Genomic DNA, 20,713 nt, shown 5'->3' on the forward strand with positions numbered 1-20,713 from the left:
CATGTTCCTGCACACACCACGGTCGCAGCACAGACACACACACACACACACACGGTGGCATTTCTGAATGAACTTAGCCAGGTGGAGGTGGACACACACACACACACACACACACACACACACACACACACACACACACACACACACACACACACACTTGAATGTGGCGTGAGCATTCTTGAAGCAGGCGTATGAAGACACACATTCTGCATCCATACAAACTTGCATGCATTTGCAAAGTGTCTGTAAGCAACCATAGCAACGGTTGCCGTAGCTACTGTAGGAAGCCAGAGTCTTTTTGATGGCACGTTTCCCAGAGGAACCGTCATACATCATCTCGCATGGGGGATGGTGGGATGGGATGTATACTGTATATACAGTGAATGAAGACTTACTGTACGCTGCACACTGAGACCTCTCAACACACAAAAATCACGCTTAAAGGGCGAGTTCACCCACGTCACAAAACACTGTGCTGATGTAGCGTCACACTCCTTTAACAACCATGCGCAGCTGGTACCATGCGTTAAAGCTGTGGGTTCGATTCAGGCCCTCAGCTGTCACCATCACAGAAAGCAGAAACCTCAAAAAAATTATGTTAAAGAAAATACGCCGTCAGACTCACGATAAGAAAAAATGGTCAAATTCATTTGTGGTTTTCATTCTGTTCATTCGTCTTCCTCCCTATAAAAATCTGGTGCTGTTGGAGATTCAGGGTCCATTTTCAAACTTGTCTCGAGCCAACAAACGCTGACATATGCAGTGATACTCTCCAACAGCTGGAGACATATTCTGATGTGTAAAATGTTGCACTTCCCCTTTAAGTAACCAGATTAAACATAGACAGCTTCCTCATGCACTGTGGTAACCTGGTTACCGTGAATCTGTGCATGCATGCGGCTGGCCGGTAGTCAGATTCCTCCTCTACCCCCGACCTCTTAACACACTGTGAGATCAGAGGAATCTCAGAGAGGCAGACTCAGCGGATCAGGATTTCTCTGGAGACGCAGATGCAGAAGCGATGCTGATGGTGACAGCGGGGAGCCTCTCTGACCAGATCACAGCTGTGCTGGAACGACACAGCTAAATATTGACGGTAAAATATTTGTGAGTCATGTGTCCACCTGCGACCCCCAGGTTAGTCAGCCGGGATCTCGTGAAAAGAAAAAGGACGATGAAAACCCGGCAGACTGTCACTCCTTCCTCCTGATCCGCTCACTCAAACACACACACACACACACTCACCTGGGCTGCCGCTGTGAAGGTAGAGCCCGTCGGGCCTCCTCCCCCAGCCGGCTGAGGGAGGGTGACCGGCTCCGTGCCCCCCTCCCCATGGTCCGCACCACCACGTTGCCATTGGGGCTGCCGCTTGGCATCTGCTGGAGCAGCTGGGGTGACAGGCTGCGATGTAATGCTGAGGAGCCAGGCTGCGAGTGACCCTGCTGGGGGGCCCTGTGCAGGTGGGGCTGGGCGTGTTGGTGCTGCTGCGGATGGGGGGCCCAGTTGCCAGAAGAACCGTGCTGCTGGTACTGACTGACTGTTAGGTTGTTGTCGCTGTTGGAGCGCAGGAGGACCCGTGGCGCTGACAACGAGGAGGGGGACTGGTCGTTTCCGCTGCCGTTGCCAGAAGACGGACCCCGGCGGCGTTTGGAGTAGGCTGGGGCCTCGCGGAAAGGCACTGCGGAGGAACGGGGGACAAGGTTTTACATTTTCATTCATCTGTTCCTGTTTTAGCATTTCATTTGTTCGGGTGACCTTCGCTCATTTCTGATGTCCAGCTGCTTGTGTGTCTTTTTAAAAGCTGATTGACAGGAAAAAAGTTAGGAGGGGGGAGCAATTTTATTACAAAATCTGTGTTTGCTTCCACTTAAAAGAGAAAACGAAGTTTACTGTTCCAAAACCAAGAGAAAAGAGCAGACAGAAGAACATGATGTAAAGACCTGCACCTGATCTGTTTGGAATGCTCCACCACACCCACATTGTTCTGCAGACTGGCAGAAAAATGTGGGTGTGGTGGAGTACTTCCTCCCCCTCCATTAGCCGGCTGATGTGCCCTTGAGCAAGGCACTTAACCCCCTGCGCTTGATTGCAGCCCACTGCTCCTGTGTGTGTTTCACTGCATGGTGCATGTTGCATGTGTGTGGGTTAAATGCAGAGAATAATTTCCCAGTCTTGGGATCAATAAAGTAAATAAACTTAAACTTGAAAAACTTGAGGCCATCCTGGCCTGTTTTCTACCTCCACAAGTCAAACGCTGTCAAGAATGCAGAAAATCATTCAAAGTGCTGCTGCGTGTCTTCACCTGCCGAGTGAGTCAGTCAACATCTGGAACAGCTTCGAACAGATGTTGTGGAAATCTGCTGTAAACTCTGTCAGTTAAAACACATTTTGGGATTCTGTTGATTGATTGTGGACGAGCACGAGCATAAAGTGAAAGTGTAAAACACACTTTGACACTCTGTACGAACTGCGACCTGTCAGTCATTCTGCTGGAGCCCCTCGGAGCTGTTCATCACTTCAGGTCAGTGTTAATGCTGCTGTTGGTTTTATGATGTGAATGTTCTCTCAGCAGGCTGATGGTGGTGATGACAGACTACTCTCTCCACCAATGAGACAGTTTCCCAGCTTAGAGCAGCTCTGTCCAGCGTTCTGCTGTCTTTGCTTCACCTTTGTATGATTTCTTTGTGAAGCACTTAATAATATTTGATTTAATGTGACAGACTGCAGTCAACACTCACAGGTACTTTCCAGCCTGTAAAATTCGCTGTCCGATCTCGTCACAACGTCTGAGAGTTCAAACAAAAAGCTCAGACAGGAAGTTCAGCGTGACGTGCGCCTGAGCGGCTGCAGTGTCTGAATGACTGAATGTTCGCTGTTCTCTGAAGGCGTCATTCAGTGTAAAGCACACACACAACTACTATGACTGTTTCTAATAATAACGACCGTTTCTATATTAAACTGCATTTGAAAAGCAACAGTGTGACACAATCCCACGTTCACAGCTGTGATGGACAAACAATGTCTTCGAAAGCGTGCTGTATGTGCTATCACTGTGAATGTGTGACGATTAGCCGATGCTAATTATTCTGGATTGTCTCCTGAGGACTGCTGACATTCTGGTGCTCATTCATCTCCACTGGCTGAGCGTAGCATCGGCGTGTGTTTGCATAATAAAGAGATGGAGCGCGGCTTTGTTGTGTTTTATTCTTCCGAGCGCTTGGTCACATGTTAATGGCGACATGTGTTGACCACGCTGACGGCTCCTTCACGGCGCAGATCTGCACTGTCTGCCTGGACCAGCTGCGATTGGTCAGTTTGTGTTGCCATCAAGTTTCCGATGGTGGAGATCTGACAATATGAGGCGAGAGAAGCTTTGCAATCTCCCACCATCACCTCCCTCCAAGAAGGTTAAACTGTGATTATACGGCAGCAGTTTGAAAAGGTGCAAAAAAAAAAATGTAGCTGGACATAAATCCAGTTCTGTCAGCGTGCAGCGAAACATCTGAACGAGAAGGGGACTCACAGACCTCCACCAAGACCAACACCCTGCTACGATCTGCAGATCTGATCGTTCACATCTGGATGTGATAACATTTATTCCACCAGATGTTCTGAAGTATAAAATCATTTGTGTGTCTGCCCCATGATTGGGATCCGCTCCACAAACAGACAAACACACTGAAAACACAACCTCACTGGAGGTGATGAAGGACACTGGAATCGAATCAAAGCACGATAAAAAGCCTCACACCACATCCGTGTGCTGACAACGCACACTCTGCTGTATCTGGTTTTATTTTTACTGTTGTAAAGAACTTTAGAACTACTACTACTTTATTATTAACCTAAAATCCAGACGTACACCAGAGCCGTCTCAGGGTCTGCAGTTGACCCTCTGCATTAAGCCATCAGCGCGCCGTGCTGGAAACAAAGTGCATATCAGCATGTGTGCACCTCAGGGACGGAGACGGAGAAGACATAAATAGCTTACCTGTTCGTTCTGATGTGCTATTTTTTCTCTCAGTGACGTCAGACTCGCAGGCAGATCATGCACGCATGTACATGCACGTCTGTCACCTCTCTATCAACTCACTCTCCTTCTGCACCTTCTGGGGTTTATTGAACTTGTCATTTGATTCTGATCAATCCGTGAAATTGAATTTCTTTCTCTCTGACTGTCCGGCTGAACTCACCGGGGGGAGGTTATCACCGTCTCCGCTGTATATTGAACTGACTGGTGATTGGCCACGGCTCTCGCTCCACGCTGCTCTCTCTCTCTGACCATCATTAGTATGATTATCAGCATTACATGAGCAGAGCTGAGCTCCTGCGGCCCTCGCTGCCTGCGCTGCACCGTCAGACTGAACCAGTAATGGAGGTTGGCCTTGATTTCCCCATGGATACATTCCTCCATTACACTGCGAGATGACGAGCCTACGACTGCCATCGCCAGCTCTCCTCACAATTACAACAGTGCAGGGGGAGCAGAACGGGGCCTGCAGCCATTCCAATAAGCACCTCCTGATTATGAGCTGATTAATACAACTAGCGTGGTGGCCCGTTAGCTGTGGTGCAGTTTCCTGCTGTTGGCTTCCTGGCAGCCTGAACATCTGAACGGGGATTCACTGAGTCATTATCACTTTCCCAGACTAATATCTCAGACCTTTCTCTCTCTGTGTGTCTGCAGCCGATGTGTTGATGAAGAGATGAGGCGCTAACATCTAATGAGCTAGCACATCTAGGAGCTACCAGGCTATCTGTGTGAGTCCCTGAGGTGCGTGTGGCCTCCAAGCTCTAACTCCAGCTGAACAGTAACGCATCAGCGCGCTCTCTTCTTCTTTTTCTTGGAGCCTCTTGCTCGTAATCGCTCACACAAGTTAATCATCAAGTGAAATGGGGGGGGGGGGGGGGGGGGTCAAAACAACCCGAGCATCTTATGTAAGAGTTGGAAAAGCAATCAGTGGAATCTATAGAATTAAATGCTCCTGAAACACAGAATGCATGTCAGAGGTCAGCCGAGCTACACGATGATGCTAACATGATGCTAACACATCGAGCTGCTGCAAGCTGAGCCACTATGATACGCACTGATCATCAAAGTCAGGTTAGCTTCAGCTGAGCTGCAGCTCTGCCACCGAGTCAGAAGGTGAATTATTGGAGTCATTAAAAAAACGTTTGGTTTCATCTCTGACCGTCTCCAGGGAGAACCATCAGTCATGACGCCCAAATCATAAATAGAATCAGTCCAACATTTTCGATGTGAGTTCCTGCCATTAATGAAAGCCAAGGAGGACGCAGTCTGACAGTGTGAGGATGGGAGACCGCTGTTTGTGTCCCATCTCCAATCAACAGTCAAAAAACTCTTTAATGGACTGTTGCCATTGATTTAAAGACCTCGTCCAATGAGGATTAAGTTTCTAACCTTGCTAACATGTCCATATGGTGTTTTTCATAAGCTACAAGACATGTCATGAGCAGAGTTAGCAGTCAGCACCACGCCTGAGCATTCCCACCTTGGATCTGCAGCAGATCAATGACAGTTTCATACGTCACCCCAGGAACCAATCAGTCAAGCTGTGGGCGGGGCTACGGTGAAACGAGGGGTATCAGAGGAGAAGCCAGGTGTAGCTACGCATCTGTGTCTGCAAGCAAAGTTTGACTGTTTTTTTTTTAAATGATGGCAGACCTGAAAATCTCAGAGCTCAGACATTTCACACAACACTGTTTCGTATAATTTTTGGTTTTGGGATTTACCGCAAAACTAATATTGAAGCTATTCAATGCTCAGCCAACGTTAGCCTGCCGGGCTACACGATGATTCACGTCAGTGCTGACAGGACACGATGGAGCTGGTGAAGAAAGTTACGGCAAACGTTTGTCGGTCAGCTAAGATGACCGACAAACGTTTGCCAATCGGAGACAATCCTCCGAGTTCATGGTTGTTCAGGAAGAAAGCATTTAATGAGATATAAGCTGCTAATACAGAGCTAGGAAGATACGGTTAGGTAATTTAAGTGCATGTGAAGAGGAGAGGAGGAGGGTTACATCTTTGTAAGCCACTTTAAGCCTGACGGGATTTTTCTTATGGAAAAAAACTGTAAACATGTCACTGTGATGGACAGAGGTTAATTTTTTTCCTGGTTTAATCGCTCAGGAGAGGAAATAAAATAAATGTGTAAGGAGAATTTCACCTGATGTGTCAGTTCACTGGTTTCTTTGTATCCTGATCTTTCACTGACTTTGGTTTTAGCTGCTGAAACAGCAACTCTGAACACACTTATATGAATCCTTTTTTTTTTTTTTTTACATTTAATTTTAATTTGAATGATTCGTGTAAAGGTGAGTATGAGTTTTGGAGAGTGCAGCCTCTGATTGTACAGAGTGGATCATTTTGGACAAACCTTCTGTCCATCAAGCTCAGTGATTACAGTTATTAACTGATTTATGGTTCAGTCAAGTTTGCACATTTAGAGAGAAAACTCCAAATTTAAACTTTCCATCAGATGGAGCGATTCAGTTCCTGGACTGTAAACATTGTCCTTTATTTCGTCCACAGCAGAATTCCTACAGTGAAGCGTCAAGCAGCCAAAGTGAGACCTTACATTTTATAAAACTCCCACAATGCAATGCTGAGATGACAGATGGGTAAATTACAGTTTTGTGAAACAACTTCAGCGGTGACGCAAAATGGTGATGAATCACAAGTTCCCAGAAGCGCAATCTACTGCTCGAGTATTTCTGATTCCTTTAGTGTTTTTCATGTAAGGAAACACTGAGCGAGGGAATGAATTCGGATTAAAATCTTTAATGTTCCACTGTCATGGAACGTAGCTGAACAGCTACCGTTAGCACTGACAATTATCACGTTCTTAAGGAAAACAGTGAGACAAGCTGAACGCACAGTTTCTGTCACCTTCAGGCTTTCGTCGTCTGGGGCGAAACCTTTCAGTCACTGTTTCAGATCGTTCCGCCACTAAAAAGCTGCCAGAAATTCAAACGTGCAGAGCTGAAGAGATCAGATCTGACCAGGAGTCAGATATTTCAGGCACGATTCAGTTACGACAGACATCTAAACACAAGTTTTACAAAGCGAATGATTTTACACCACTGTGGCAGAGCCTCACATACCAGTGGACATGCTACTTTTTCCACAAATGATCAAGTCAGGTTTATTTAAATGGCCCCAAATCACAAATCACAACCTGCCAGGAGCTTTCTATTGAATCCTTTTTAAAAGACTAGAAAAGAACAGCGTGCTTGCATTTACTGCACAAAAATGCTTAACCTGTTTACAACTAAAATTTTCTGAAGCCACATTTCACCACTGGAGGCTTCACTGACATCATACCTCCCTCATTTACCTGCTGCACCTTGATGCAAACCTGCAACCTTTTCACACATTTCACTGTCAGTGAACACAATCCAACACAACAATCTGCTTACTGGTGCCAATGAGTCTTTCTTTGGGAAAGCAATAATAATAATAATATTAATAGCTTCAGATGCAGAAGTGAAACTGAAAAGCTGTGAACTCAGGGTCTGTCCCCCGCCTCAGCATGCAGGTTTCTGGCCCTCTCCCCCCGCCTGGAGGCTCCACAGCCCGCTGCGTTGCGCGGTTTCACACAGCGGCAGATGGATGGGCTGTTTCGGTTCTGTTTGGGTGAGGGGAACGGCACATAGTCACGTCCGTGGGTGTTTTCTCCACCTTGAGCCCCATGTTTCATCTCTCTCTGTGACCTAAAAACTCGCCCCCCTCCCGCCGCTGCCTGCTTTTCTTTTCCGTCCGGACGAAAAAAAAAAAGACACAACTCGCAGATTATTCTCGCAACCTAAATACGCGCCGACCTACCTACACCCCAACAGCCACGACAAAAACACCTCCAACGATGCTGGACACTTGTTAACAAGCAGAAACGGACGCATGTGCACTTTTGTGAATGGACTCGCTGAGGACGGTTCAGGCACCTGGAGCTGACGGTGGAGGTTTTGCGCGAACGTGCGAAAGCGAAGCGCCTGATTTGAAAAGTCTGAAAAGAAAGAGGAGGCAGCTTACCTTCCTTTTTTAAGGCATTGATGATCGACTTCATTTTCACTCCTGTGCTACTCCGACTTTGCCTCACAGTTCGTGCATGTCACCGGACTTTTCAGACCCGACTTTCCCTTCAGCACCGTGGACAGCGACTCCGCGGAGAGGAGCTGCGCCGCGCCGCGCACATGATCCCGCTCACACCTTCCACTACCACCGCCTCCCTGCCAAGCCTGCCGACCCCCTCCGCTAACACACACACACACACTCTCTCTCTCACACACACATCTTCCCTTATCCCGCCCCTTACACACCTCCTCTCCCTCTCTTTCCCTCCCATGAGGGAGAGACTGCGCTGCACAGCTGCACTGTGGAGCCGCCATGCCAGTAACCCATGTCGTCCCTGTAGCAGCAGCTGATGTGGGAGAAGAATGGCAAGGACTTTGCAAAGTTGACTAAAACTTGCAGGACAAACCATGAAGAGGCAACACTCTTCAACACTGTCATTTATGTTTGTTCACCTGTGAGCCAGATACAAACACCAGGAGTGATGACAGCCAATGATATCTGCCTGCTGGTGCATCAGTCAGCTTCTAACAGCAATAATAAATCTGACATATTAAAGGAAACCCTGAGTTAACGTGTGGAGAAACAGAGGAGTGCAGATGTTTCTCACTGAAATGATTTAATCAGATGTTCAGATCTCAGCCCTGCTGGGTGTAGACAGCTCTCTCCACCACCATCATCATCATCGTCATCATGTTTCAAACAGATGTTGAAGAGTTCAGAGACGACGTGAAGCTGTTCTGGAGGCTCGTGGTGGAACAACACCTCACTAAGACTCTTCACTTTTACTCTAATCTGTCTCATGCTTGCGTGCTGACAAGTAGAGCTCACATCGTCATGGTTTTGTGTGATTTTCTTGGTTGGAAAAACTGTGGAACACCGTGCTCCAGAATAGTCTCAAAACACCATAAAACTATCCATGAGAGATCGTCCCCGAGCCAATCAGCAACACATTCATACATCCACACAGTAAAGTCATAAAGGTCCACAGACGGAGAAGCTACGCCCTGAACAGCAGGACAGATCGGCTGCCGGTTCAAAGACTTTCCAGTCTGTTATCAGGCTGAGGTTCTCTCTGAAGGCAGCAGAGTACTGATGACCACAGGTGGAAGAACACGCTGGTCTTTTCTGAAACCTCAGCTTCAGTCATTAGCTCTGTTCTCTGCAGAAACAGCCTGCACACTGCAAATCACCTCTATTCTCTCTGTACATGTTTGTTTAAATCGTTCAATCACAGTTTTATGAAACATTCATTAATTTAGAGGTAGTAACTGCTCACAGATTTACACTTGTGTGGTTTCAGGGGAGGGTTTTGGCGTCCCGCAGCATCTAAAAGCTGCCACAAAGGCTCTGGGGCTAAAACCTGAATGATATTCTTGTTTTTACTGAAGAGAGAGAAATGTTTTGCAAAGGAACAAACAGCTTCAGCATGAAATTAACACAAAAGCTACTCCCCTTATTATATCATTTAGAAGCTTCTCCGTTTACACACTGATATCAAAAATTGTTGTATTGGAATGATGAAATAACATTCAGTCATGTGAATCTCATTTACAGTCACAGCCTCAGGTGTCGACTCATTTGCACATTTAAAATTAATAAAACATGAAAAGAACAGAGAAAAATAACAACTGACTGTGCAAAAAAACGAGTGAAAAGCCCAAAACACACGCACACACACACAGACAGACACACACACACACACAAACACATATACACAGACACAAACACACACACACATACACACACACACACACACACACACACACACACACACACATATACACAAACACACACACACACACACACACACACACACACACACAAACACATAAACACAAACACACATATACACAGACACCCACATAAACACACACACACATATATACAAACACATACACACACACATGCACACAGACATACACACACAATGAAATATTGCTCTTCAAAACAGACAAGTAATAAAGACAATAAAGTGTAGCTATATGGAAAAGGTTGCCTGGATACATGATGTATGACACTGAACAAACATAACAACTCCAAACAATTAATTAGTCAAACGTTTTAAATATTTCATTTTTCTTTGTTTGGTGGCAGCAACATCTCCACTGCTGACAGGAAGAGACTCAACAGACTGGTGAAGAAGTAGAGGTGGTGGTAGAAAGGATGATGATGGCTAAGATGATGAAGAACATGTCCCAGCCCATGCAGGACACTCTGACAGCACTGAGCAGCTCCTTCAGTGACAGGCTGCTTCACCTGCAGTGTGTGAAGGAAAGAAACTGCAGCTCTTCAGTGACAGGCTGCTTCACCTGCAGTGTGTGAAGGAGAGATGCTGCAGCTCCATCAATGACAGGCTGCTTCACCCACAGTGTGTGAAGGAGAGATGCTGCACCTCCGTCAGTGACAGGCTGCTTCACCCACAGCTTGTGAAGGAGAGATGCTGCAGCTCCTTCAGTGACAGGCTGCTTCACCCGCAGCATGTGAAGGAGAGAAACTGCAGCTCTTCAGTGACAGGCTGCTTCACCCGCAGCGTGTGAAGGAGAGATGCTGCAGCTCCTTCAGTGACAGGCTGCTTCACCCACAGTGTGTGAAGGAGAAATGCTGCAGCTCCTTCAGTGACAGGCTGCTTCACCCGCAGTGTGTGAAGGAGAGAAACTGCAGCTCCTTCAGTGACAGGCTGCTTCACCCGCAGTGTGTGAAGGAGAGATGCTGCAGCTCCTTCAGTGACAGGCTGCTTCACCCGCAGCGTGTGAAGGAGAGATGCTGCAGCTCCGTCAGTGACAGGCTGCTTCACCCACAGCGTGTGAAGGAGAGATGCTGCAGCTCCGTCAGTGACAGGCTGCTTCACCAACAGCGTGTGAAGGAGAGATGCTGCAGCTCCGTCAGTGACAGGCTGCTTCACCAACAGCGTGTGAAGGAGAGATGCTGCAGCTCCTTCAGTGACAGGCTGCTTCACCCGCAGTGTGTGAAGGAGAGATGCTGCAGTTCCTTCCTGCTGCTTGCAGACTTTATAATCAACACTGTTCCCAGTAGACCCAAACTGACTTTACTGCTTACTTTTGTATCATATCTTGCTTTTTTTAAAAAAACTTTTTGCTGCTGTAACAATGCAAATTTCCCCACTATCTTCTCTGTGTTTAAAGAGACAGGATCAAAGCTATATGAATGATAATATTGAATGTGTCGTCAGTCACAACCCACTGGAAAGCATGGAGTTCATCTTGACAATGTTCATGCTTTCTAACAGACATGATTACTTATTTTCCAGACATATATCTTCATTGTGTCAAACTTTGTTAGCTTTATTGTTATAAAAATTATTATTATTCAATTCTCGAAATAAGTACAAAGATTTTATTTTCAGTGTTCATTTGAGTGCTCACACTCGCACTTCAATGATATTGATTATAGTCAGAGACCTTTCTTAGACTAAACAACAAGTTCAGGCCATATTTTATATATTTGACTTTACACTCATGTTCCAAAAGCAGCATCTAATGAGGAAAAATAATTTTAAAAAAGCATGCAAAAATGAAAGTGCTGAGACTCTGAAGAGCTCAGCTGAGGTTTGCTCTTCGTGACTGAAATACCTTACATATGAAAATGATAGTTAAGCATTACCGCAGGTCCCTGTGTCTGAGCAGTGTTTAAGTCCAGTCCCTGTGTCTGAGCAGTGTTTAAGTCCAGTTCACTGTGCAGGCTGGTTAGCTGCAGGAGCTGGTTACAGATAAAAATAATACATTTTCAAACATGCTGATGAGGTAATGCCCCAATCTCTTCTGGCTCATAGACGAAATCAGAAAGCAGCTTTTTGAATCAGATGTAAAGTAGTCGTCTGTGGCTGCCAGCAACACATAATAAAATGAGAAGCATTAAATATTTTATTATCATTTCATTATGAGGTGTTGTGTAATTCAAACCGAGACGAACCAGTGACTTCAATCTTTCAACACATCGCCTAGTTCAGACGGGAACTGGTTTTTCTTTGTTTTTTTACTTTTTTTATGAGGAACGCGAAGAAGTTCAGCTGCAGAGAGGAAGATGACGCACAGCGGTTTCTGAACAGGAAGTGGAGGCTGATGGATGAGCAGCTGATGGGGGAAATCCAGGATTTACTCTGTAGTTTGCTTTCAAGAAGTCAACATGCATCCAAGGTTTGATATCAGATGGTTGAAAAATAAGCGTTTGAGCGAACGATGGCCTGGCGAGCAGCTTCTTCAAGACACAAATCCTTGTTGCTAAGCAACTCAAAGGGGGACGGCTCCATACATCATTAAAGCTACACTTACACACCTGCCTGTTGTATGATGTAATGTACAGTTATACGTCTCCCTCTCTCAACTTGTCCTGCTCCTGCTTTGATTTCATGCTCTGCTGTCGTGTGAAGCCATCTGGTTACACATCTTCCTGTTTAATGAAGGCTTGTTAAAGCTCTGCGCCTCTATTCCTCGATTCTCTTTCTATCCTTCTACAGCTTCAAAGCACGATGACACACTGATACAAATTCATCCCAGAAATGACCCCGCTCAAGAGCAGCATGCCAGATGGCTGCATGCAAAACATATGTTGTCATAAAGTATGCAATAATGCAGTGATGAGAGCAGATTTCCTCCATACTGTGCACTTTCAAACCAAGTAGTCAAAATATGAATATAGGGGAAAATACACAGAAGGGCTTATTCACCAGTACTTATAGATTAACCGGTGCAGTGCTGAATAACTGTTTTATTTTGAAATCCAACAAACATGTTTATGTGTCAGCCAACTAATTCCACTACATGGCCAAAGGTATTCGACCTACAGGTGAACATATTCCAAAATCGTGGCATTAACCTGCAGCTCTTCTCTAACAGCCTCCACTCCTCTGGTTTCAGTCTTTCCACCAGATGTTTTAATCTGGGTGCAGGGTTTGCTCCCGTTTAGCTACAAGAGTGTTAGCGAGAGCAAACACTGATGTTGGCTTGCATTTGGACTTCCAGTTCAGCTCAGAGGTGCTGGATGGGGTTGAGGACAGAGCTCTGTACAGGCAGGCTTCCTTATGGACCTGGTTTTGTGCATGTCATGTTACAGACATGCATGTCCACATACTTTTGGCCAAACAGTGTATTAGCTGGATTGTGTTTTTTGGACTTCCTGCATAGCATATTTAGAATTACATTTAGAAATAAGTAGCTTCTAATGTAGCACAGATGTACGTCCATGTTATTTGTATGTAATGTAATCTGTGCCACATGTGTCGCCTGCTGTGAAGGAATGCACTGGATCTGACACAGAAGACACACACATACATGCACACACACACACTCGAGGTAGCAGGTAATTTTCCGTTGCTCCTGAACCTTGTTTATCAGTAAATGCAGCTCACATCGCGCCACATCACGGAGTTGAATCTAACTATCAGTACTAACGGGCAGTTTAGTTTTCTGTCACCGAGAAGAAGAAGAATCCTCCCCTCATGGCTGGATGGGAGTTTCCACCTAATTTACCTTCCATGAGGACAAAAGGCTTCATACACGTGACTCGTTGGAGCAGCTTCAGATGTGAAAAACTACAAATGTAGCACATCATGCGGATGCAAAAACTAAATAAATAAATCATCATCGCCGTGAATTAAGTTCTCCTTCCTTGCTGAAACGATGTTGAAATTGTGAGAGTCAATTTGTCCTCCTTCCTGGGGACACTGCTGGCACAATCAGCCAAATATAGCACGGATTTCAGAGTGTGAGCGTATCACACACATCACCGCAGAAAGCCTTGTTTAAGGAAACAGAATATTTCTCACTGATGAATAAGTGAACATGTAGCCTTCATTTATTCATATACAAATACATACAAAACTACTTTCTTTTTGGAGAAGAGGGACTCGAAACCTCAATTTTTAACGAGCTTTTGTATTTGCAAGTTCATAAATTCAAGGTGACATCTTCAAATTATCTGAAGACTGTACACAATATTCAATTCAACAGAGAAAAGCAGCAAACTGGCACTTTTGAGCAGCTGAAACCAAAGAATGTTCAGCATTTAGCCTGATTCTTATATTTTTAGGTGATTATTTGACTCTGAAAATCGTTGGTGATTCATTTTATAAAATTTTCTAAATGAACTGAAACACCCTGATTAACTGGCGAACAGCAGATTTTGGTTTAATTATTAATTTTCTTCTTGGACGCTTTTGTTTTTCCTGCTCATGATGTAAATCTTCAGCCTTTGATGAAACAATTGTTGTGATTAAAAGATGTTACCTGATTAAATAACAGTTAAATATGGCTGCTTCTGTTGGCTTTTCTCATATTTACAGGCCAACTTTCCGCCAGGAATCTGTTACACACTGACAGCAAGAAGCACTTGGACAGACCTCAGCTGCAGCAGCTCCTGCCAAAACCAATCAAAGCCGACTGGAGGGTTCAGGAGGTGGAGGGGAAATGAGCCAAAAGCCCAAAACATTTCAGTGTGCCGTGCTGACCAGGGAGCAAAACCCAGCGACAGTCACCGGCAGAAAGACAGAGGCCGTCTCTCAGGTGTTAATAATACCACCCTGCAGGTGACTAAACAATAAACGTCTTTATTTAAAACTCACAGCTCGAGCTCGGATCAGTGAATCACGAGTTTGTGAAGAGTTGAAGATACGCAGATACACAAAAGCTGGAAAATATTGTATACTGCTAATTCTTTGTCTCAGCTGCCATGATGAATGAAACTATGCTCTGACACTAGGACGCCACCTGCCACGCTCCAAATGAGGTCTTTCTAAAATCTAAAGTGGATGACATTCAAAGGAACAGCTGCATTTAAAAAAAAAAACACATTTCCACATATCTAAAATGACGATTCTTAGAGCGCGCACTACATTGAAAAGTTTTTGTGTTACGTTCTGTGGAGTAAAATTATGGAACAAATTGTGTGTAGAGATAAAACAAATATCTAACATCATTCAGTTTAAAAAAAGGTATAAGGAATTGATTCTGGCGAGATATAGTCATGACTAATAGGTATTTGGGTGTGTTTTGTGAAAGTTATTTATCGTAATTGCTGAATATACGGATCATGTACAAGTTGAAGATGAATCATAATGTTTCAGTCATGAGTTTTTGTTTTTTTGTTTTTGTTTTCTCGATAAAACTGTAATAGTACTTTAGGGGTAGGGTCTAATAAGTTTACACTTCTTTCTACTCCCTTTCGCTCATGTAATCTGAGATCAGCATGCACTGAAGAAGGTGATTTTTTTTCTCTTTCTTTTCTTCTTTATTATTATCACTTTTGTCTGTTTGCTTTGTCTTTCTTTGTTTTTTTACACGTTCGAAATAAAGGAATCAATCAATCAAACGATGTTATTTCATGAAATTTAAAAAATGTACACAAAAATGTAAAATGGGAGCTGAAGCAGCTGAAGTGTCATAACTGACAGTATTTCAACTACAAACTGCTGGAATTAAACACAAATGAGCATAAATATACACAAAAAAATGTGAAAATAATTATGTTTTATACTAATGAGTTTTAAAGATTTATTTGGTTATTCCACAAATTTAATTACATATATTTTTTTTATTATTATTTTATCTTTTGTTATTATTCCTATGATGATGCAAACATGCTGTAAGTATGCACAAATGATGCTTTTCTGATGCCTTTTTTCATATGTGGGGGTTTTGGTGCTTTTTAACCACCACCTCACTGTGTGTGTGTGTGTGTGTGTGTGAAAATAAACCCTGATGCATAAACATGTCCCCTCTGCCCTGCGTGTCTTTTCACCGGCTGACAGGTAGACGTCTGTCTTCCTGCAGCAGAGATCCTGCTGCGTGTCAACCAGGAGGGATTTTCAGTCGTTTTTCAGGACTCCTGCAGGGACGAGCTTGTGTTCAGGTGCAAACAGAGACCGCCCTCTAAACTATAAATCCTGCCGCGAACTGAGAACAGACGAGTATGAAAGTGATTCAGGCGTGTGCATGTGTCACGTGCATGTGAGACACTGTGTGTGTGTGTGTGACTGTAAAAGTGTGTTTTTGGTCAATACATAGTGTCTGTCGGATTATCACACTCTGGCAGCGGGTCTAATACGCCCATCTGTCAATCATTCTTACACGGGCTTACTGCTGTATGGAGAGGACAAATACAACACATATCTTCTCCAGACACCCCCCCATACACTCATTCATCATACGCTGTGTGTGTGTGTGTGTGTGTGTGTGTGTGTGTGTGTGTGTGTGTGTGTGTGTGTGTAAAAAAACTAAATATTAATTCTAGAAGCATATTTTGGACTGAACACACTGTGCTGCATTAGTGGTTTAAATGGTTTTTATTATTGTGGTCTGGTGATTTGTCTCTGCTGGGACACACACACATGTTCAGCTGCAGAGTTTCAGGATTATTGTCCTTGTTGCAGCTATTAAAAGTCTACATGTGAATACAGAAATGTTAGTAACACACACACAATACAATATAAAACACAGCACAGTGAGAGACCAGACAACTGAGTGGACGTCTATAAAAAGTCTTTCCGATGAAGATGAGTTTTTAGAGGCTGCTTGAAAGAATCTAAAGATTGAGCAGATCTGATAGATGAGGAAGAGGATTCCAGAGGGTTGAAGCTGAAAAAGCAAAGACACCATCGCCTTTTGTTTTGCAGCTGGAGCGCAGAATGAGATGAGATGCAGAGATTAGAGGGTCGGAGAAGTGCAGGAGATCAGAAATGTCACTGGAGGCGAGGTCATGCAGAGTCTCATGAGTAATCAACGGGATCTTGTAGTTTATTCTGAATGTTGCAGGAAGTCGATGGAGGGAAGTAAGAAGGGGGGTAATGTGGGACCGTGGTGACCCGGTGACTGTGACAGCCATGACACCTTTATGAGCAGTCAGTCCTGTATGGAGGCATCTGCACTTTATAAGTTCTCACCTGTATTCTGCTGATACACAGACAGGCATCGATCACTGTGTCACTATTATATATATACATATATATACAGTGTATATTCACAGATATGCAGTTATAGAGAACTTTATACACGACAGAATTGATCTGAAGGGCTTCACAGAGCGGAGAGAAAAAGAAAAAAGAAGAGAGAGGACAAAGTGAAACTAAAAACGAAGAGTCTGCAGCCACATTAATGACTGTGAGGCTCTGCTTAGACACAGAGGTGATTTGAGCTACATGCTAACGTCAGCATGCTCACAGAGGAAAAAACGCTGATGGGAAGGTAATTAGTTTCACAGGTTTGTCATAAAACCGCGGTATCAGACGATGTCAAAGTTTGTCCTGATGACGGAGTTACACGAAATGTCAAGAGATCATCAAAGTTTTGACAGTGACTGAGTGAATGTCTGCAACATGTTCCTGGTTACCACCAAAGCATGAAGTCCTGGACCTGCTAACAGACTGGAGCCTTTGGGTCAGGCTGTGTGTTCTGGGCTCTTATTTCTTCTTTCTCAACCCTGTTAGGACCCCTGTTTCAGTTTCTCCAAGTCAGAGCACGTTTACACCAAGAAATAACTGAAAACACACACGACAAGTCAAAGTAACGCAATAGTACGTCATAATTCAGCTCTCGTCTTGACTGACGATAGGTATGTTTACCTTTGTATCATGCATGTTTTCATCTACTTTTTTTATTTTTTTAAGGCAGAGGCCTAGAGGTTGGAGAAGCGGCTTGTGACCGGAGGGTCGCTGGTTCGATTCCTCCCCCCATTGGACTCCATTAGCTGGCTGATGTGCCCTTGAGCAAGGCACTTAACCACCCATATGCTCCCCGGGTGCCTGATGCGGCAGCCCACTGCTCCTGTGTGTTCACTGCATGTTGCGTGTGTGTGTGTGATCCAGTTTGGGATCAATAAAGTGAATTAAAAATTTAAAATTAAATCACAAACTTTCAGAAAGTTATTTAAGGGATGCATGCCAAACTGTCTGTTATGTGTTTATGAAAAAACAAATTGTCCCATATTTTATCAGATGTGTTACTCAAATACAAACATTAACGTAAAAAACTCCAGTATCAGTCAGGCTCATTACTTCTCCTACTGTAGTAATGATGATAATAATGATGATCAGAGTTTAACTGTGTCGTCAGTGTGGACGTGGTTACTGACAGTCGTGGTCGGTCTGCTCGTCGTCAGTGTTGTGCACTGTGTTTGACTACATGCTCCACGCGTGTTCATGCTCAGCTCTTTGAATGACTAACTATTAACTACAGTATGTAGGTCACGCACACGGTAACGTCATATGGAAATGTTGTCATTGCCCTTTAAGAAGCCTTCCATTCTCCTCCACCAATCACACTGTGTCCTATTTCACAGCTTTCTCTGCCTTTGTCTGTCTGCAGGACTCTATATGCACTGAATTATCTGCATTCAAGCAGTTGAAACTGAAGTTAGATTAGTCATCTCCGCTCTCTGAGCAAACTCAGAGCGAGCAGACGGAATAACTGGCTGCCTGATTAAGAGCCTGCAAGTCTCGGGATAATTCATAACCAGCAGAATAAGGTCGTAACATGCAGAACTGGTGCTCATTGTGGGTCCAGCTCATGCACTGGACCGGCATCTAGCAGACACTAACGCTGTGCTTCTCACTGCGAGCTAATATTCTGTCAGATGTGACAGGCAGATTATTCTTTGCACCTTCTGCTGATTGAAAACAAAATCTGAACGCTTGATTTGAATAAATCGCCCTGTGGACTGAGCTGTTGTGAAGCAGACATCCAATACAGCGCACAGCACATGCAGTAAACTGTTGACTGATGATCACAACTGCAGACGTCTGCATCTGTAGCTGTGATGCAACACCTTCTGTTCTCCACAGCTCTTAATGCAATCGCTGAGATCAATGTGGGAGTGATCCTGCTGTGTGCACAGCTGCTGATGGACAACGTAGAGGAGAGAGCTTCACACGTCCACGGCGAAACCTCGATCAGTTCACAAGTTCACAACACGTGGAGAGCGTGTAGCTCAGCAGGTGGAGCGGTTCAATCCCCTGTTCACACTGAGCTAAACTGCCCCCGGTGGTCAGGTCAGCACCTCGCTGTGAACAGGTGAGCAAGAGGTAAACTGCAGAGCGCTTTGAATAAACACATAATGTAGAGATTTGAGGGGGTTGAAGAGCTGCCTGTGGGCTCTCTGTGGTTCACTGTGGATTCTTACATTTTATAAATCTGAAGCAGCATCTGTTCTGTGAGATGAACGAGTGTCACATGTCAAAAAGTTTTTTATTAAAAGTCTTCCTCCAGGTTAAAACGCAGGAAGCCTTTATCGTTTCATTTCAACTGCTGTGTATCATCGCAAAGCGACTAAAACACAGCAAATCCCACCAGTTCAGGACCCCCCCGGGGGTCTGCAGGGGCCCCTGTTGGCCACTTCACCTGTGCACAGTGAGTAGTCTCAGCAGTGCAGTGAAATCTGAACAGAATGACGTAATGAAACAGAAGATTTGTGCGGCTGAACTGTTACATCATCTGGACAGAGCAAGCAAGAGCAAGCCACAGGGCTTATGGTGTTTAGGTCACACACACACACACACACACACACACACACACGCACGCACACACACACGCACACACACACGCACACACACACACACACACACACACGGCCAGTCCATGATCAACATTAAAACCAGCAAGAGGCTCAATATGACACCAGCTGTCTCTGGTGAGGCTGTGTGAGTGTGTGTGTGTGTGTGTGTGTGTGTGTGTGTGTGTGTGTGTGTGTGTGTTTGTGCGTGTGTGTGTGTGTGTTGAAGGTGGGGCGCTGAGTCAAGGAACTTGGGTAGAGGGCTGATGGGAGTACGGGGTAGTGGGCGGGACGGGTGGAGGGCACCCACCTTTGCAGCAGGCTGAACCCATGGTGGCCAATCGAGAATCCAGAGGCGAAGATGTCCCATCCCCAAATCCACAGTACCAACGTCTCGCGGGGGGGGGGGGGGGGGCGGAACCGGAACAAAGACGTCCGAACGCGAGGGGACGCTGACCACCTGACTACCTGATCACCTTTGGCTTACCCTGGCTTCCGCTCATAGCCGCAGCCGAGCACTTGTGGTTGAAACGGCGTGACGGGAGGCGGGGAGGAGGCAGGTGGGGGTGTGTAGCAGATGTAGAAGGCAACAAGGCTTTTTGGGGGTAATCCTGCACCGCCGCCGTGTCCCATTTAGCCCTTCACCAGGTCGCCTCCGTGTGAGGCTGCCCGCTGGTGGGTGGCGTCCACCAGAGAGGGCAACAACTGCAGGATTACATCTTTAGATTAGATTAGATTTCTCTCTCTCTTCAGTCACCCCCCCCCCTCAATCTTTCTCTGTCCTCCTTTACATATTCATTTGTTTGTTCATCTATTCTCATTTTATCTGAGGCCCCGTAATCCCCGAGCTCTGTCCGAGCACCACAAACTGCCTCTCTGTGTTCACTTCAGCTGTTTTTACGTTGATTCTCCGCAGCGGCGAGGCGTCGGCGGGCAGGAGAGCGGCCGTCTGTGAGCGATAACTGATTATCTCTGCTCGTTCGCTCGGTTTCAAACCTGAAAACGTGGCTCTAACAGGTGTTAAACCAGAGCTGAATCTGTCGCCATCACCAATCTGCCTCTCCAGAGCTAATAAACGAGTAAGTGGCAACTAAGCAACAAAGGTAATAAATAGCAAGAAGA

General features: G+C 45.1%; 1 protein-coding gene across 2 annotated transcripts in view; it reads right to left on the minus strand.

The window, feature by feature from the left end:
* The window catches only part of LOC121606397 (SH3 and multiple ankyrin repeat domains protein 2-like), a 198,406-nt gene that overhangs the window by 72,553 nt on the left and 105,140 nt on the right, over positions 1–20,713 (minus strand). For both annotated transcript variants that reach the window (XM_041936707.1, XM_041936698.1), the window contains exon 11: positions 1,246–1,678. In XM_041936707.1, the coding sequence (XP_041792641.1) occupies positions 1,246–1,678 (433 nt within the window). The remainder of the gene's footprint in view (positions 1–1,245; positions 1,679–20,713) is intronic.

The sequence above is a fragment of the Chelmon rostratus genome, chromosome 1 (genome assembly GCF_017976325.1).
Source record: "Chelmon rostratus isolate fCheRos1 chromosome 1, fCheRos1.pri, whole genome shotgun sequence".
In the NCBI taxonomy this organism is placed as follows: domain Eukaryota; kingdom Metazoa; phylum Chordata; class Actinopteri; order Chaetodontiformes; family Chaetodontidae; genus Chelmon; species Chelmon rostratus.